General features: G+C 44.9%; 1 protein-coding gene across 4 annotated transcripts in view; it reads right to left on the minus strand.

Annotated features, from left to right (window-relative positions):
* The window catches only part of LOC115479511 (collagen alpha-1(XVI) chain-like), a 136,160-nt gene that overhangs the window by 106,948 nt on the left and 9,425 nt on the right, over positions 1–19,787 (minus strand). For all 4 annotated transcript variants that reach the window (XM_030217456.1, XM_030217455.1, XM_030217454.1 and 1 more), the window contains exons 2-4: positions 18,246–18,353; positions 8,059–8,124; positions 5,537–5,654 (exon numbers count right to left, since the gene is read on the minus strand). In XM_030217456.1, coding sequence (XP_030073316.1) covers positions 5,537–5,654; positions 8,059–8,124; positions 18,246–18,330 — 269 coding nt within the window. In that variant the 5' untranslated portion in view covers positions 18,331–18,353. The remainder of the gene's footprint in view (positions 1–5,536; positions 5,655–8,058; positions 8,125–18,245; positions 18,354–19,787) is intronic.

Raw genomic sequence — 19,787 nt, forward strand, 5'->3', positions numbered from 1 at the left:
GGATGCTGGGCTTGATGGACCTTTGGTCTGTCCCAGTACTTATGCTTCTAATTGACAAAGTAGATCAGGTGTTTATTCCCTTCCTTAAAACTATGTTTATGTTTATTTAAAAACTTCATATACTGGAGCAGTTTACAAAACAAAGCAAAACACCGATAAGAAAGGGAACTCAATAAATCAATAGGATAAACCTACTTCAGACACACAAGAATATGAGTCGAAGACATAAAACTCTTACCTATCCTATATCTTCCATCTTTGCTTATACCCTTGACTGTCAATTAAAATGTTCTATTATGTATCGTGTTGACATTGTAAGTAGTAACTATGCCATACTTTGTATTGTTATTTGAATATTTTTACTGCTGTAATTGTCTATTGCTTATGTTTGATTTAATCTTACCGTATACCACCTTGAGTGAATTCCTTCAAAAAGGCAGTGAATAAATCTTAATAACTAAATAGGCACTGCTGAAAGGTCTCAGACCTGAGACTTGGAGATCACAGGGTAAGATAGATCCTCTCGCCAATGTCCAGTCTTCTATTTCCTGGGTGCAGTCTTAATTCCTGCCCAACCATTGACAGCTGTTGCCTACCGCAGCCCCGCCCCCTGTCCAGAGCAGGCAGCCTTCCCAGCTTAAACTCATCCCACTCACTTGATTCCTCTCCAGTAAAAAGATCCAGTCGTTTATCTTTATTTCACAAATACATCTGAAACCTACAGTACACAAAATCCAAAAACTTGCGCAATTCCAGGAGCTCAGTTCCGCCAGCATCTGCCCTTGTATCTCAAGGGGGCCACCATTCTCTTAAAATATCCATTTCACTGTCTCGGCTCAAAGATTGCTCGGCAACTGGGGAGTGCATTTAATTCCGGGAGGCCAGGCTGCCAAACCATCCGTCCACAGACTTTCAGCATATTTCTCACCAAAGATGCAAAGTATTCCCAATCTTCACGACTTCAACCATGAGAAGGGATCTCCAAAAGTTAGAAGAATGGTCGACAGTCTGGCAGTTAAAATTTAAAAGTACGTACTCCACTGGGGTATAAACAATGGCCTGGTTTGTTGTATTATTAGTTAAACAACACTTGCAAACCCCCAAAATTCAAACATCTATTAAGTTAAAACAAACATTGAAAAAATGTGCAAAACAACTTTTTTCTTTTTTTTATGCTAATTGTGCTCAGTGTCAGGGTATCCCATATTGCATCGGCTGGTCATTCACATTTTAGCATTTAACCCTCATAAACATCATAGCACCCTACCGCCTGCCATGGTATCTGTCCAAATTCAAGTCTCCTCTAAGTACTTTGCCATATATTTTTCAGTTTTCTCAGCTGTTGTTTGAACTATCACGTAAGCGGGATATTTATCTTGGTGCTTGGAGAAATGGCTCAGCTCCTGCAGGGTATGCCCCGATTTAGTGCTCTATTCTTCACAGAGGTGTTCATCGTCCTTGATGCTATTGTTACTTCATATCGGCTGTTCCCGACATGTATACATGTTTCGCCCTAAGCGTCCTCAGGGGAACAAATGGACTGTGATGAATCAGCCTCGTCTCCTCTCAACCAGCAGGAAAACGCCGGTGCATGCGCAGTAGCATACCATGGTAGGCGGTAGGGTGCATACTCTTTATGACAAAGACCTCTGGGCCGACTCCATCCTGTTTATATCTTTTGAAGGTGTCGGTCTCCAGACTTGTACAAAATATTCTAAATGAGGTCTCACTAGAGGCATCATCACCTCCTTTTTCCTACTGGCCATTCCTCTCCCTATGCACTCGAGCATCCTAGCTTTCGCCATTGCCTTTTCTACCTGTTTGGCCACCTTAAAATTATCACATACGATCACTCCCAAGTCCCGCTCCTCTTTCCCGTACTGAAGTTCTTCACCTCTAAACTGGGTTTTTGCAGCCCAAATGCATGACCCTGCATTTTTTTAGCATTAAGTCTAAGCTGCCAAATTCCAGAACATTCCTTGAGCTTCGCTAGGTTCTTCCTCATGTTATTCACACCATCAGGGGTGTCGTTCCTATTGTCATTGGTTTTGTTATTTTTCTTCACAAACTGTTTCACGTTGTATTGCGTTGGCAGGGATGAGACACCAAAATCTGTCACTGCTAAACTCCAATGAAACAAAAAGCTGTAAATGCCATACATCAGTCCTTTAAGGTCCTGCTTTACACAAAATGGAAGAGAAGTAAATTAGGGCCTAAATTTCCTGCTGTCTGGAAGTATCCAGGCCCAAAGCCAACCTTTCCGAAAGGAAACACTCAGTGCTGGAGAGAGGCCCAGAGAAAGTCGTTTGCTAAACATTATTCACATCCCAGGATTACATTGTTACTCCATCTGTGTAGAAGCCACTCATAAACAATTCCTGAGTGGGTGGCAAAGCTTAACACAAAGTGTTGGACTTGTGGAGCAAGACCCGCTTCTCACTGCAAGCTCACCCTGGAGAGGGGGTTGATCCGACTTCCCCGAGGTCCTGGGGCTTTTCTCACCTCATAGCATCTCAAAAAGGGCAGCTGGACTCATCTGCTGACTGGAACGTCTCTCCCAACCCAACAAGGTCTCTGATTACAGGAACATGGACCAGGCTTCTAATGAGTAACCTACTGCCGGCTGCTTGCAAGAGAACTCCGTCACACTAGTTTTGTGTGTTTCTAGACCAGTTTAAGAAGGGTCTCCTGGAAGCCTCCTCCAGCACATCACTGCATCAGACAAGTCATCCCTTGGTCTTCTAGAGAGCGTAAGAAGAGGGCTTTCTATTTGTGGAGCAGGGAGACAGAGTTATAGTTCTGGAGTGGCAGGGCAGAAAAGTCCTCACTAGCAAAAGTGATTATTCGTTCTACTCTGTGCACGTCACCCCCCTTTCCTCACATCTGAATTTGCTTTAAAACGTCAAAGAGATTCTGTACACCAGCCCTGTCTCCACTGTGTCACATACCAGCCCCTCCAGTGAAGACTAGAAACTTGGAAAGGTAGCTCCAACATCCCAGGACCAATCATTTATTACAGTGCAAAAACCTTCACAAGCAACTCTTTACAACGTTTTGTTTCCTTCAGACACAAATCAATCCTGGCGGGTCCTGGCAGACTCAAACTTCTCTTCTCTACACTGAAGACAATTTCTGATTCTCCATTCAAGGGAAGGAATGTGTAGGACTGGTGACAGTGGAAAATAGAATTTCAAGGATCTGTCCGTATGTTGAGAAGAAAGTGCAAGATCCTAACCAACAGGAAACATTTCTAAAAACGGGGAAATAAAATTAACCACTCAAATCTGTTTTTCTAGGTGTGAGGATTGTCGCCTCACCCAGATCACCCTGGACTGGATTCTAAGAGTGGGACTCCATCTCCATGCACGCAGTGGAACAAGGCTTGTACTGGATCAGGTTGAACTGTGTGAACTGGTGATTGTACCAGGTGTTGAAGTCCTATGGTACAATTTAGAGAAAAATCCAGCATTGTAACTGGTTAGGCATTATCGTGTGACAATGCTTTGCTAGGCATTAACCAATTATGTGACAGCTTTAACAGTGGCCAATGGCCTTAAGTGTGGGAGGAAACCAAGTGCCACAGGCATTGGGCTCAGCTGCAGCCCCTCTCCAGGCCGCACAGCCACATTGATCAGGATGGGATAAAAGCCTACACACCCCTGTCCCATGCCCATCCCATCACCAGCATGAGCTGTTTTATAGGTACAGCAGTAAGACATTTTAATAAAGATAAATAAATAAATATCTTTTACTCGGGAATGAGACCAGTCCTTGCCAATGCTATTGGTAGGTAAGGACCAGAGGAGGATGGAAGAGCCGTTAATAAGCATATCACCCTCTGCTCTGCTCCGTCATTGGCTTCTCCTCTTTCACTACACTCTTAATCTAACCCTCATTCACATTAAGCCCCTCCAAGAGATTCATTTTGCCTGTTTTAATTTTGAGCTGAGGTTGGCACTGGTCCGAACAGAACTCAGTTCCTCCTACATACCACATTTAAACCAGGTAGGTGAGATCGTTAGCCATTGCACAAAACATTTACTAAAATAGTCTTCAATACACTTCCAAGAACAAGCTCTGAACTTCTGTGTGTTTGAGAAACTCAACACACAGATACAACAATACAATGAAACTTCTCTAGTCAATCAAAGAGTTGACTCCATAACCCTCAAGCCAAAGCAACCTGAAAGAGCAATGCTTGGAAGGAACATCCTTACACATGTATCATCAAAGCTCTCAAGTTTCTCATAATGGTCTTATGACTTCTCAGCTATGAGCTTTGTCAACCCCTTCCCTCATGCTTGAGCCATGACAACTGAACCAGTGTCAGAAAGATATTGTACTGCTCCTCAATCAGCCTCTCTCTAGAATAAAGCCACCTCCGCCCTCAGCCACACTATACTCAAGGTGCCATCACACCATGGAGTGATACAGAGACATTATAATATCCTTTGTTTTATTCTCTGTTCCTTTCCTAATAATTCCTAACATTCTGTTTGCTTTCTTGGCTGCCATCCCCTTCCTCACACACACTGAGCAGAAGAGTTCAACATATTTATTTCATTTATTTATTGGGATTTATTAAGCCTTTAAGAAGAAATTCACCCAACGCCGTGTACAGCAATTGAAGATAAAACTTACAATTTTGTTAACAGTATAACAATAGTAAATGACCATATATTAGAATTATACCAAAAAGCAAGAAGGCTGTCCACACGATCCAGAGCAGCAAACAAACTAGAATGGAGACCGAGATAGTCCAAGATGAATTTGACAGAGCAACAGAACAAGAGGGGTGTCAAATCACCCTACTTGGCCAAGTTTCGCCCTTATAGGGCTGCCTCAGGGGCTATAATTTCTGTTAAAAACAATCAAGTAATGAACAATTGAATAGAATTAATTGTTTATATATTATTCAGTTGTTCATTTGATGTGAATTTTGTGTTTTTATTATTTGACTGTTTTTAATAGTAATTATAGCTCCTGAGGCAGCCCTATAAGGGCAAAACTTGGCCAAGTCAGGCGATTTGGCCCCCTTCTTGTTCTGCTCCTCTGTCTTGGACTATCTTGGTCTCCATTCTAGTTTGTTCATCAAATACAAGAATTCTCTAGATTCTTTTCCTGAGTGTTGACTCCTAAAGTGAAACCTAGCATCAGGTAGCTATGATTTGGAACATGTTTCCAATGTGCATATTTTTATTTTCATCTGCCATTTGGATGCCCAGGTCTTCCAGTCTCCCAAGGTCCTCCTGAAATTTTTCACAATTCATAAATTCTGTGCATTACTATTCTAGGACAGGATTGGAAAATGTATTTGCACTGGATTTTCAAATCTCTATGCAATGTCTTGGGAAGAATCGGGTACAAACTCCCATGGACAATTTTCAAAGGGAAAATATCCACATAATTCATAGGTTGTTATGCAGTGTGGTTTCGATCATGTCCCCCACCAGAGACACCCTGGATATGTTTCTGGAGTGACGTAGCCTGTAATACCTTTCAGCATATGACGAGACTTCCAAAGCTCAACACTTACTCTGTGAGTTTAACCAGTGGGGTGGTTCCCAGCCGTAAAATAATTGGTCCCTTGGGATTTCGAATCTTCTTTACTGATGGGAGCTTCAAAAGAGAAAATCTTTGAATGAGATTAAACCCTAGAAGACATAAAAATGAGATAGAAGAGAGTCATTTTGGGCTGTCAAGCTCTGTTTTTGCTTTCTTGATCTGGCAGATTTCTCCAGCTATTTACAGCCTTCCAGCTCAACCAGAACCAGCCTCTCCGGGACTGCAGTGCCATCAGGTTTCACTTGCAGTCCAGGAGAGTCTGGTTCTGATTGAAGCCCCAGTCACTTCTGCAGCTTCCTCACCTAGGGGCAGTGGTGCTCATTTTCAAAGCACACAGACTTACAGAGTTACATAGGTGCTTTGAAAATGAGCTTCAGCATTCACATCCCTTACCTTCCTCCCCTCCTGCCCCCTTTAAATCACTGGGGGTGTGAACACTACTTGCATAGCATTTCCAATCCCAGCCAGCCTGGGAGCAGAAGTCACACTCCAGAATGGCAGTATGAGCTGGGCTCTGCTTGCTGGAGATTTGAGGTAACTTTTTAAACTTTTGAACAGTCAAAGAACTTGAGTGAAAAGGTTCTAAGCACTAAACCTCGTGCAGCACTGTTTTATGGAAAGCTGCCAGGGGATGAGCGAGCCAGGGGGTTGATATTCTGTTAATTTACTACTAATAATAATGATTTCTATATCACTACTAGATGTACTCAGGAACTCAGCGCTGTACACTTTTTATGCAGATACTTTCTCTGTTCCTAGAGGGGATTTTTGTACCTGGGGCAATGGAGGGTTAAGTGACTTGTCCAAGGTCACAAGGAGCTGCAGTGGGAATCAAACCCAGGTCGCCAGGCTCAAAGTCCTCTGCACTAACCATTAGACTTTAATTTTCTACATGTTCAGGCTCTAGTAGGTATAGAGTGGATGAGAAGCCTAATGGTTAGAACAGTGGCCTGAGAACCAGGGAATCCAGGGTTCATAATCCCACTGCTGTTCCTTGTGATCTTGGCAAGTCACTTAACCTTCCATTGCTTCAGGTGCAAGCTTAGATCGTGAGCCCTCCAGGGACAAGAAAATATCTGCTGTACCTGAATATATATACTGCACCCTGGAAAAAAAGCATGAGCTGATTTCTTCCGTTGTGTTCACTGTCTCCACAATGTTTTAAACCATCTTTAAATGCTTTCTATGCTGAAGGATGGCCTGAGGATACAGTGGAAGAGGAATATCCTCAGGGGAGAGGGCAAGGGATAAAAGGTCCCAATTATCCATCCTGAGATGTGTGTGCAACCTAATTGATTAACGAGCCATTAACATCAATAATTTGATGCTAAAGATCAATTATTGACACTAATTGGCACCAATGAGGGATTGTGCGCGCCTTTCTTTAAACCTGGGCGCCCAAATCCCACAGCTTGCAACCTGACAGGGGGCGTGGCCATGGGAGGGGCATGGGTAGGTCAGGGGCGTTCTCAAAAGATGCACCAGTGTTTTACAGAATTCCGGGGATTTGCACCTAGTTTACATGCCAGGATTTCTCAGCTGGAACACGGATCCCCACTAGGTGCTGTTCTATAAAGCGGAGTTTCCCATGTCCGGTCCTAGAGTATCCCCTTGCCAGTCAGGTTTTCAGGATATCCACAATAAATATGCATGAGAGAGATTTGCATGAACTACTTCTATTGTATGCAAATTTATCTCATGCATATTCATTGTAGGTTTCCTGAAAACCTGACTGGCTAGGTGCGTCCCAAGGACTGGGTTCTAAAGGTGGGGAGTGTCTTAGGTCAGTGTTTCCCCGAGTCAGGTCCTGGAATGCCCCCTGCCAGTCAGGTTTTCAGGACATCCATTTGCAAATCGAGTTCATGCATATTCATTATGGATATCCTGAAAACCTGACTGGCTAGGGGCACTCCAGGACTGGACTTGGGACCCTCATCCTGGCACCTATTTTTCAGCGCCATTTACTGTGTCTTTTGCAGACTCACTTGAACACCATCTCCCTATTACCCACATCACTGGCTGTGGTCTCAGATTTGTCTCTAGAACAGCAGCGTCCATGGGAAATCAGTCTCTATTTTTATTTTGGATGGAATCTCCTATTATCCTATTGCAATGGAGGCAGCTGCTTATACACATTTGGAATAATTACAGGGCATTAGGGACATAAGAGTTACCCTACTACCCTCAAATCCAGTCCTTGAGGTCCACAACCCAGCCTGGTTTTCAGGATTTCCAGAATGACTATATAAGAGATCTATTTCTACCAGGTACTTGTGACCTGGATTGGCCACTGTGGGAAGCAGGATACTGGGCTAGATGGACCACTGGTCTGCCTCAGTACGGCTACTCATGTTCTGTGTCAGACCAAAGATCTATCTAGCCCAGTATGCTGTTTCCAACAGTGGCCAATCCAGGTCATAAGATTTGGCAGGATCCCAATACATAGCCCAAAGTAGATACTGTATAACTTTCCAAGAATTCAGTCTGACTCACCTGAAGTATTCACTTGGTGCTGCTCCAACTTCACTCCTTCCTCTTGTAAACTTGGACACTGGTTGCCTTTAAGAGAAAAGTCAGGAGATACTGCTGAGTTAACCTACCACCCGTCTTAACCGACTTAATCAACGATCACCTTCCACATATCCTGACCTAGCAAGAGCTCACCTGACTGATCAGAGTGAGCTCCGGAGGTAGTAATGGTACCAAATGACCCAAGGACTTCATCCAGGTGTGTTTGTGGCTTGCTGGAAGGGTAAATGCCTTTAACGTCACTTGCCAAATGGGTTTTTGGGGTTTTTTTAACGTTGATCCTAAATCTCAGGGAGTTGCATTTTGACACAGCAGCTTCACAGATCACGACTAATGGGGTTTGTGTTTTTATCTTGAGCCAGAACTTTACAAGGGCAATTTTTTTTTAGAATGTTAACAAGTTATTACCATGTTACCCACCAAAAATAAAGCTACTTTGGAATTTCTTTCAAGAACTAGTATTTTAATTATGAGAAATTAAACAAAGGTAATCGAGTTGTGCCTTAACTTTTCTTCCTGATTCTCCTGCAACCAAATGGCAGAATGAAGGTTCATTTTAACCCTAGGGATGCCGGGTTTACTGGGTCACATATGACCAACTGGAGGAAACATAAGCAGCCATACTTAACATTTCTATAAGAAAGGTAAAGACAGTTCCCCCTGCATTCAAATACCAAGTCATAAATGTCTTACAGGGACTGTCAGTTCTGTGACAGTTTCTTGGTAGCCTAATAACAGGGTGGTTTTGCCATCACCTTCCCAGTCATCTGTCTTCCACCCCACACACACACCCCGGCTAATGCTGGCAACTCATTTGCCACCAAAAGTGGATGGATGGCTGAGTTGGCCAGAGCCTAGCTACATGGCAGAAATCCCAGTGTCAAATTGAAACATGGTCACAGTAGACAAACGACCTACCAATTGCTCCACAAGAGCACAAAATATGGATACTCTAAGCTCTGCAGAGCAGGAACTAACGTTGACAAGACAAATAATTTCTAGCAATCGCTTAAGTATCACAGTGAAACATGTCTAATGTGAGAGGGAGGAGTCAGGCGTTCGAATTTAAAAGTTGTCTGAAAGAGGTGGGTCCTTATGAACGATATGAACAAGACAGACCAACTCATAAAAGGTTATTCCAGGGGAAAGTGCGGAGCCTGGAGTTAGCACAGACAGGAGTAGGCTGCCTAGGGCTGCCGCCTAGGGAGAGATGAGGCAGCATGAATGCACATATGGTGGAAAGCAGTTTGGACCGAAGTCAAGGTAGAGCCCAAAGAAGTGGGGTAACAGTGGAGGAAGGTAAGTTGTGTAGCTGAATTTTGGATAGACTCAGGGCTTGTTTCAAGGGGTACTCGGGGATGCTGAGTATCGGCACCTTTCCCTTTACTTGTTATCATTGACGCTCTAGGAAATGATTGAACAGCCCAATCTCTTCACATCCCATTCCCCAGATTCTAGAAAGTTCTGTGCCCAAATTTCTGACTAACACACAAATTTGGGCAGAGAAGTTATAGCATAGTGTCAGTTGTACCCTAACTTAATTGTTAAATTAGACGTCAATTGAACTTAAATACCAATAATAGCCCTTAAGTGTTGTTAATTGGTGATAATTGGCTGTAATTTGTAGTTACGCATAACTGTACTTAGACGCTGTTCTATGAACTTACCCCTGGATTCTATATAGTGCACCTAGAGATCCGCACTGAAATCCAGGTGTATTCTGTAACAACGCATAACAATTGGCATAACAAGCCAATTAGCATTATCGCTTAAGCAATAATGAGCACTAACTGGCCATTCTTCTAAGGAAATCCCTTCTCATCGTTTCTACTCCCTCCAGGGTATCCACTCTATTGGCTATTTTCATGTCATCCGCAAAAAGGCAAATCTTTCCTTCCAACCCTTCAACAATATCTCCCGCAAATATATTAAACAGAATAGGCCCCAGCACCGACCCCTGAGGAACTCCACCGCTAACCTTCCTTTCCTCCGAGCGGATTCCATTTACCACCACCCTCTGCCACCTGTCAGTCAACCAGTTTCTTATCCAGTTCACCACTTTCGGTCCTAAGTTCAACCCTTTCAGCTTATTCATGAGTCTTCTGTGGGGGACCGTATCAAAGGCTTTGCTGAAGTCCAAGTAGATTACATCTAGCGCACGTCCCTCATCCAGTTCTTTGGTCACCCAGTCAAAAAAGTCAATAAGATTCGTTTGGCAGGATTTTCGTTTGGTAAAGCCATGTTGCCTCGGGTTCTGTAACCCGTCGGGTTCTAGAAAGTTAACTATCCTTTCTTTCAACAGCGACTCCATTATTTTTCCTACCACCGACGTGAGACTTACCAGTCTGTAGTTTCCCACTTCTTCCCTGTCTCCACTTTTGTGAAGAGGGACCACATCCGCTTGTCTCCAATCTCGTGGAATCTCTCCCGTCTCTAAAGATCTATTAAATAAATCTTTAAGAGGTCCCGCCAGGACCTCTCTGAGTTCCTTAAGTATCCTGGGATGTATCTCATCCGGCCCCATAGCTTTGTTCACTTTCATATTCTCCAGCTGTTTATAAACTCTTTCTTCTGTAAATGGCGCAGTATCCACTCCATTCCCAGACGTTCCCACGGCAGCCAACCGCGGTCCTTCTCCAGGATTTTCCTCCATGAACACCGAAGAGAAATAATTGTTTAGCACGTTCGCTTTATCTTCATCACTCTCCACATAGCCATTCTCATTATCTTTCAGTCTCGCAATTCCATTCCTTTCTCTTCTCCTTTCTCCAATATATCTGAAAAAAGTCTTGTCACCTCTCTTTACATCTTTAGCCATTTTTTCTTCCGCTCGCGCTTTCGCTAGCCGTATTTCCCTCTTTCAGTTTAATCCAATAATCTTTTCCGTGATCCTCTCGTTGTGTTCGTTTGTATTTCTTGAACAAATCCTCTTTTGCTCTTATTTTTTCTGCTACTAGTTTAGAGGACCATGTAGGCTTCCTGCTTCTCTTGTTTTTGTTTACTTTCCTCACAAAAAGATCAGTCGCCATATTTATAGCAGCCTTTAGCTAGGACCACTGTTTTTCCACTTCTCCTACGCCTTCCCACGCCAACAGTCCTTCTTCAGGTATTCCCCCATTTTATAAAAATGCAGCATCTCAGATATTTTTGTATTTTGCACGGTACGGGAGGAAATGAATTTCGCTTTGTACTGCACCAGTGTTGCACTGCAGGCACAGTCCAGTATCTTGGGGTCTCCAGGTCAGTTTACTTGGTCTAAAATGCGATCATTTGTAAAGCTTGATCCATATTTTGCAGGTGTGACCAAGGTGAGGTGACTTGAGTAGGGATTTGTTGCAGTCAGTCTTGTTCTCTTTTCCCAACAAGCTGTATTTTCTAAGGCCTAGCGTAGTATTTGCAATGATGCCTTTTCATGGACTTTGTGGCCGGCTGCAGGAGGTGCTCCCTCAGTGGTCACCTTTCCCTTGAAAAATGCCCAGCAGCTGAGGATCAACCCCTTCTTTTGCCCTGGATAGACTGAAGCTGAGGAAGATGATCCAGCACAAAATGCATGCGAAGCAGGTTACAGTAGTCTGGGGGGGGGGGGGGGAAGAGACCAGAGAGAGGATAAGGATTTCAGTACTGTATCCAAGAAGGAAGTGGCAGGTTTCATGATATTATAAAGAAATGACGTATCTTAGCAATATGAGCAAAGATGAAGAGAGAGTTTGACTTAATGCACCGCCCTTCAGGTAAATCAGAGCAGTGTACAATTAAAACCACAGAAGGAAAGGAACTCCATCCAATATAAAAGGAAAGAGAATAAAGGCTTCATATTAACAAAAAAAACACACACACAACATAGGGTTCCAGAGCGGTTCCACTCCCATGAGGAAATAAGGGGGGAAGTTAGGGAAAGCTGTTCTGAAGAAATGTGCCTTAAGCAATGACAGAAACTGAGGATAGGATTGTTCAGAACACAGATCAAGGAGGGAACTGTACAGAAAAAGAAGGCCGATTGAGGAGTGGACTCGAGATGAGAGCAAAAGACTCAGGGAAGAGAAAGTTGAGAAGCTGTAATGAACAGAACGAGCGAGAAGGAATACAAGGGGCAATCAAAGACGAATGACAGGCCGGAGAACCTGTGTAAAGAACTTATGAGCCAGTGTAAGAATCTTAAATTACGCGTGAAATATGACAGGGAGCCGGTGATGTTGAGCCAGGAGAGGTCAGATCTATGAGCATGCAGAAGAGGTTGTGTAGCTGTATCCTGAACAGTTTGGAGACAGGTGAGAACAACTTTAGGCAAACCAGCAAAGACTATGTTACAGTAGTCGAGACCAGTGGCGTAGCTACAGGTGGGCCTGGGTGGGCTGTGGCCCACCCAATTTGGACTCAGGCCCACCCAAAATTGTGGCAGTCTTGCTGTGGAAATCCCCAAACCACACCAGCTAAAGGTTTCCTCCTGCTCAGGCAGCCAATGCTCTTCCAAATGGCAGCTGGCACCGTACGCCGCCCCCCTCTCCACATTTCACCCGTGCAGAAGCACTGAGCATATACGGACTGCTGGCAGCAGCATCAGCTCAAGTCAAGTGCCTGCCATCTGCTGTTTGGAAGAGCACTGGCTGCCCGAGGAGGAAAAAATCTTCAGCTGTGCAGTTTGGGGATCCCCACCAGCTAAGGTATTTAATATTTTGTGTTTGAAGGTAGGGGGAGAGGCAGAATGCAGAGAACAGAGTGGAAGGGGGCCAGGAGGGGCTGAATTCTGTGCCCATCCATTTTGGGCTCAGGCCCACCCAAAATTGACTATCTGGCTACGCCCCTGGAGACGCGAGGAGACAAGGCCAGAAAGTAATGTAGCCCAAGAGGCATTGTCAAGATAGGACAAAGACGACCCAAGGTCGTGGGCCAAGGGGAAAAGGGGATCATAGTGGTATCCAGCATTATAGAAAACGTAGATGAGGCAAGTCTGGAGTCAGCAATGGAGGAAAAGGGTACAGACAAAATATCTGAATGGATTCTCATCCACATACCAATCGTATTATCGAACTCGATGCAAATAAACACCAGCGAGAGATGACTATCCAGATTTGGGAGGCAGCTTCTGAGTCATTCTGCCCCTCTCTACCCCTTCTCCCTCCTCCATGTTCTCAGAGAGAGGAGAAACACAAGCTAACTAGCAAATGTCAAACCTGCTCTTTTTCTGGCTGACATTAGAAAAAGGAATAAAAAGCTCCTTTCAGCTGCGCATCATAAGAAAGGAATGTGCGATTGTGAGGACTGACTGTTTCCTGCAGGATGGGAGACACTCGCAGTATGATAGAAGGGCAGACAGCTCACAGATCTCAGCCCACCAGTCCCTCATGCGCCCTCAGGCACTTCCGGCTTTTTAAATCATTCTAGGAATTGAAGACGAATTCTCACTCCCACAATGCTTAGCAATGAGAGTTATAAATCCAGGACTGCATTAAAAAAAATCTGCAGTTTCATTCACACATATTCACCAAAAAGATCAAAGCCCCTGATATTCAGCCCACTGGCCCCGGATATACAATGTCGGCTGGTTCCGGTGACCGGCATCGAATATCCGGGGTTTTTTTTGGCCGACTCTAACTTAACCTGCTGTTTGAATGTTCAGCGGTTGCCAGTGGGCTGCTTTTTCTGCGGTGTGGCTCCAGCACCTAAATTTACACACGTAACTGCTAATTAAATCTAATTAGTGCTAGTAATTGCTTGTTATGATATTAATACAATTGTAAGTTTGATGTTAAACTGTACACGGCCTCGGGTGAATCTCTTCATAAAGGCGGTTAATAAACCCCAATAAATAAATAATTAATAATCATGAGCGCTAATTGGCTCGTTATTCAATTAAGTTGCACAAGCAAATTGGAAGCGCAGTCAAATTTGCATGCCCAACTCAAAGTGCCATATGTAGGATCCAGGGGATGAGATAACTGGCTGTCTCACGCTTTGCCGGCTAAGCGCTATTTCCTAGCACTGAATTTCGGCCCAACATGCCCAGTGCTCGGTACCAAGGCCATAGATTCTGGTATCATGTAGAGCACCAGTGATGGATTTCAGTTTTTACTAGCCCTCAACACCACTTCCTGACCCATCCGCTTCCCTGTCCTAAAAAGGCTGGACATGGTCCAGGGTAAGAGTCTTAACCCAGTGTTTCCCTAGTCAGTCCTCGAGTTCCCCTTTGCCAGTCAGGTTTTCAGGATATCCACAATGCAGGGGCGTAGCCAGACACCCAAGTTTGGGGGGTCTGGACCCAAGGTGGGTGGGCCGCACTCCACCTTGTCCTACAAGTGATTTGTTTTCTCCCTCTCTCGCCTGCATGCCATATGGTCTTTCAAACATCCCCTCTCCCCCGTATACCTTTTAAATAGCAGATTTTCACTAGCAGCAAAATGTTGTTGGAAGTTTTTGGCTGGTGGGGCTTGGGGTCCCTGCCAGCCACATTATAGGTGTGCTGCTACTTGGTGGGCCTGAACCTAAAGTGGGTGAGCCTGGGCCCACCCCAGCCCACCCTTGGCTACGCCACTGCCACAATGAATATGCATGAACTTGATTTGCATACACTGCCTCTATTAACAGCCTGGACCTTCTTTTCTCTGCCAAAAACTGGTCACTCCAGAGGTATCAGGCAGATACCGCCAAGAGCCTCCCGGTCCTATATGGTCCACCTGGGCTGCAGAAGCCTGCTTTTCTCAGCAATGTATGTGACTGTACCATCCAATAGAACAGGCAAGAGGGTACTGGGCACAAGCCCCTTGCCTCAAAAACAAGCTTAGAAGGGAAGTATAGAAATCCAGGTCTGTAGTGTATGTGGGAGTGAGAGGGAAGGCGAGAGAGAACTCTGGATGTTGATTCTGGGTAAGTCACAATATTTGAAAGAATATTTGGATTAATATCAACCATCAGTGGTTCCAAGGGAGGCAAGACTGATGGGAACGATAAACTAGTTAACTGTGGAAGTGAGAGAAATGGACTTGCATTTGCCAAGGCTTGGATCCTTGAGCAGACATTTGCATAGGAAGAGATTTGCCAGCCTAGCTGCAAAGTGATTAACTGTTTTGAAATTCTTCCTTTATTGATCTTGTGTTATTGGAATGCTTTGATTTTAACTTTGTAAACAAGCCAGAGCTCAAATATACGGAGCCAATAAAACAAATTGAATTAAAAAAAAAAAAGAAACACACAAATCGCAGGGAGCAGAGATCATTCTTTTCACAGAGTAAATATTTCCTACATGCTACTGAGAGCACAGAAATAAAAGAACAGATGAAGCCCACACCCCATCCCATGTTCCAAACGAATCCGTCTGCGAAGCTCAGAAGGGACCATGAAGAAAGAAAAATCAGTTGGGTCTCTGGCCTTGATGAAGGTTCGTTTATAAAACCAAAACACTTGAGAACCAGGGTTTCTCTTTGCATTGAATCCTTTATACTATTTTAGCATAATGGCTGTCTTTTTCCGATAGTGAACAACACAGGAAAAAGTTTTACATCAGTCCCATGGATTTAAACTCTCTCCTTGCAAAGATCAGATCCATGATATGGAGAAAGAACCCCATTTATCAAGCACAAGGATCTATAAGGAAGAGGAAGGCACAGTGGATGGCATGGATGGGCCAGATGGTCTTTCTCTGTTTCCTCACAGGCCATCCACATTTTTGGTTAAAATGACCTTTCAGTCTTGTCTTGCAAACAAAAGGAAATAGTAACATAGTAGATGACGGCAGAAAAAGACCTGCACGGTCCATCCAGTCTGCCCAACAAGATAAACTCATATGTGCTACTTTTTGTGTATACCTGACGTTGATTTGTATCTGTCTTTTTCAGGGCACAGACTGTAAAAGTCTGCCCAGCACTATCCCTGCCTCCCAACCACCAGCCCCGCCTCCCACCACCGGCTCCACCACCCAATCTCCGCTAAGCTTCAAAGAATAAGGGTTGGCTACCCCGCACCACCACCACCTCAGGCTATGGACATCAGGGCCACCGAGAGACTGAGCAGGGTCTGGGGCAGGACCGTCAATGCTGCCTCCCCCCCAAGGATGCTGCGTAGTCAGAATTCAGATTGGGGGGGAGCAGAGCCCAAAGTGGGGGAGGCACATTGTGCCCCAACTCCCTACCCCTCACCGCAACTTCACATACCTTGGCTAGCGGGGGGGGGGGGGTCCCCAAGCCCCACTAGCAGAAGCCTTTCTCCAGGGCTGTTCTCCGCCTTATTGTCTGCTCTGTGACTGCTTCCTCCCCCCACCCCACCCCCCAGATGCAGGGCCAAAGACCTGACTGAGAGAAACCAAAGTGGAAGGCAGCAGCAGGAAAAGCCAAGAGTGTGGAAACCAGATCAGCAGAGCTTCTTAGTCTGGAGACAGGAGGAAGAATGAAGACCAGCCCTCCCCGTCTCATTCTGCTGCTTCTACCACGCACCAGCTCCATTAAGCCACGGACGTCACAGAACTTGCAAAACTCAGATGATTTATAAGACTTAGTAGTACTGGAAATATTTATCTAACCTTCTAGCCAACTTCCTAATCTAGATTCACTCCACTTGAATCGTCTTTGAAGCATCCTGTGCAGATTCCCCGGTTAGTAGGACAGAAGTAAAGAGGGGGGGGGGGGGGGGGAGAGACCTAAAATACTGCAGGTAATGAGGATGAAAGACCAAGGCTACAGTCGGCCCATTACTCAATGGCTTGTCCTCCCAGTTCCCTCAGGAGAGGTGCTCAGTACATCAGACCAGCTTCTAAGTTGAAAAAGTACCGAAAAATGGGCCCCTGAAATTACACCTGAGCATCACATTTTTGTGTGAACTGTGGACACTTTTGTTTCTGGCACAGTGGTCTACAAATCCATATTCAATTAATACAGGCTTCTGTGCTGGGGAAACACCTTGACATGGCAAGATTTACTTGCTGGATCCGTGTTTTCAGAGAACTAATCCAGTCCTGGTCATGGAAGAGGATAACAGGATTCCAAATCCATCATACATGCAAAGAAGTCAAAGTAGAACAGGGTCAGGATCCAGTCCACGTCCCACTGGGTCACTGGACAGATGATCATATGACCAAATCTATCCAAAAGAGGCAAAAAAAAGTAACAGCCTGCTTTAAAAGCTGAGGAGTTTGCAAAGAGTAACAAGATTCCATGCTACCAATCCCAGGACAAGCAGTGGCTTCCCTAAATCTGTCTCAATAGCAGACTTGGACTTGTCCTCCATAACTTGTCCAAACCTTTTTTAAACCACTACTACTACTTATCATTTCTATAGCGCTACTAGACGTACACAGCACTGTACACTGAACATGTAAGAGACAGTCCCTGCTCAACAGAGCTTACAATCTAATCAGGACAGACAACCGGGACAAATAAGGGATAAGGACAAAGTGTAGCAAAGAGTAGCAAGATTCCGGAAGCCCAAAGGGTGGCAAGATTCCATACAGAATCCCAAAGGGTGGCAAGATTCCGGAATCCCAAAGAGTAGCAAGATTCCATACAGAATCCCAAAGGGTGGCAAGATTCCGGAATCCCAAAGGGTAGCAAGATTCCAGAATCCCCAAAAGTGGCAAGATTCCGGAAGCCCAAGAGTGGCAAGATTCCGGAATCTCAAAGACTACTACTATTTATCATTTCTATAGCGCTATTAGAAGTACGCAGTTCTGTACACTGGACATAAAGAGACAGTCCCTGCTCAACAGAGCTTACGATCTAATTAGGACAGAAAAACAGGACAAATTAGAGATAAGGGAACTACTAAGGTAGGAATGATAAAACATGAGTATTGAACAAGTGAGTGAGGGTTAGGAGTTAAAAGCAGCATCAAAAAAGTGGGCTTTTAGCTTAGATTTGAAGACAGCCTGAGATGGAGCTTGAGCAGAAATAAAAGTTACATAATCTGGGAGAGGAAATATGAGGGGTAGAATTTGCTTCCACTTTGTAACCAGATCTGGTCTTATCTGTTCCCTCTGCTTCAAATAAACATCTACTACTACTACACTACCAGACGTACAAATGTTTAAACCCTACCTTAAATTTTTGGTATAAAACTTCTAGATGTAGGTAAAGTCATTCCAAGTATGGATTCTGAGCCCTCTAGGGCTGCTGCTGATTTGGGAAATGCAAGTTAGTACCTGGAGAAAGAAAAGAATGCAGGAATACCTTTTCTTACAGAGTGCAATGAGCCTCCCCTGCATAGGCTGAAAAATCCCCACATGCAGAGTGCCGAGGTCCAGGTGAGCAGCATGATGTCCTCAGGAGCTGTCAGATCTGGAAGGAAGCAGAGATGTCGAGAGTAAGTCAGTGCAATGCCATGACATACCAACCATTCGGTGGCCTGAGTATCAGACCATCACCTGCAGCGGATCTGGGCAACTCTCAAGCTGCCACATTTCAAACAGAATGAGGCACTATGGGAAACATGGTACTTAACTGGAAACATGAAAAAATGTGGAAGAAACCTCGGCCTCTATATTCGTTTCCTCTCCTTGCTTATCGCTAAGAACACAGGAATGGAGATGAGATCACTATTGGTGACTGATGCCATTTGGAGAGGGGAGATGTGATACAGACATTCAGATACCTCCATAACATAAATCCACAGGAGGCGAGTCTCTTTTAATTGAAAGGAAACTCTGGAACGAGGGGGCATAGGATGAAGGTAAAAGTGGACAGACTCAGAAGTAACCCGAGAAAATACTTCTTCGTGAAAAGGGTGGTGAATTCGTGGAATGGCCTCCCGGTAGAAGTGGTGGAAACGAAGACCTTATCTGAACTTAAGAGAGCTTGGGACAAGTTCGTAGGATCTCTAAGGGAGTGAAAGAGTGAGTAGACGGCATGGGTGGGCAGACTGGAGAGGTCTTCATTTTCATTACAGGTCTTGTGATCTTATAGCCCATTGCCTTGAATGGATTGTGTCACTTATAGAGAGCTGCTAAGTTACACAGTTCCAAAAGAGAGACTTTTAGGCCAGTCCTGGTTTGAACTTACATCCTAAAGCAATGTGGGAGTCATAGTCCCTGATTCTACCCACTGAAATCCCTCCTGCGTGTCCCATAGTATATCATGATAGCAGTGGCGATCCTAGGTCGGCTGCCACCCGGGGCGGATCGCCGCTGCGCACCCCCCTCCCCCGGGTGCAGCGCCATCCGTCCCCCCAGGGTGCAGCACAACCCCCCTCCCTCCCTATTCCGGGGCAGAGGGAGCAGGGAACCAGCAGAGCTGACAGTTGCACAGCTGCTCTCTGCACCCTCCAGCAGCGTGCACCCGGGGCGGACCGCCCCCACCGCTCCGCCCTTCCTACACCACTGCATGATAGGTTTGTCAGAAAGCCTGGACTGGCCTAAAATCTGCCACTTAGAACCGGGTAACTTGGCAGCTTTGCTTATGTGGGTCAATTTTTAAACGCTCAGCCAGACGTCCCTTCAGCTGGGGAAGGAGGGGACATTCAATCAGGTTGGAAGCAGGTCCTAAAAAGAGTAAGGTAATTTGCAATAGGGTCAAAGTTCAAAAGCAGGAGGAAATGAACTCAAGTGCAGGGATAAGAACAGTAGACTAGCCCTACAGGGTCATACCAAAGGTCCATCTAGCCCAATATCCTTCTTCCAGCAGCGGCCAATCCAGGTCACAAATACCTGGCAGAATCAAAAAAAGGTAGCAACATTCCATAATACCAATCCCGGGGCAAGCAGTGGCTTTCTCTCT

This window comes from Microcaecilia unicolor, chromosome 11 (assembly GCF_901765095.1).
Source record: "Microcaecilia unicolor chromosome 11, aMicUni1.1, whole genome shotgun sequence".
Classification (NCBI taxonomy): domain Eukaryota; kingdom Metazoa; phylum Chordata; class Amphibia; order Gymnophiona; family Siphonopidae; genus Microcaecilia; species Microcaecilia unicolor.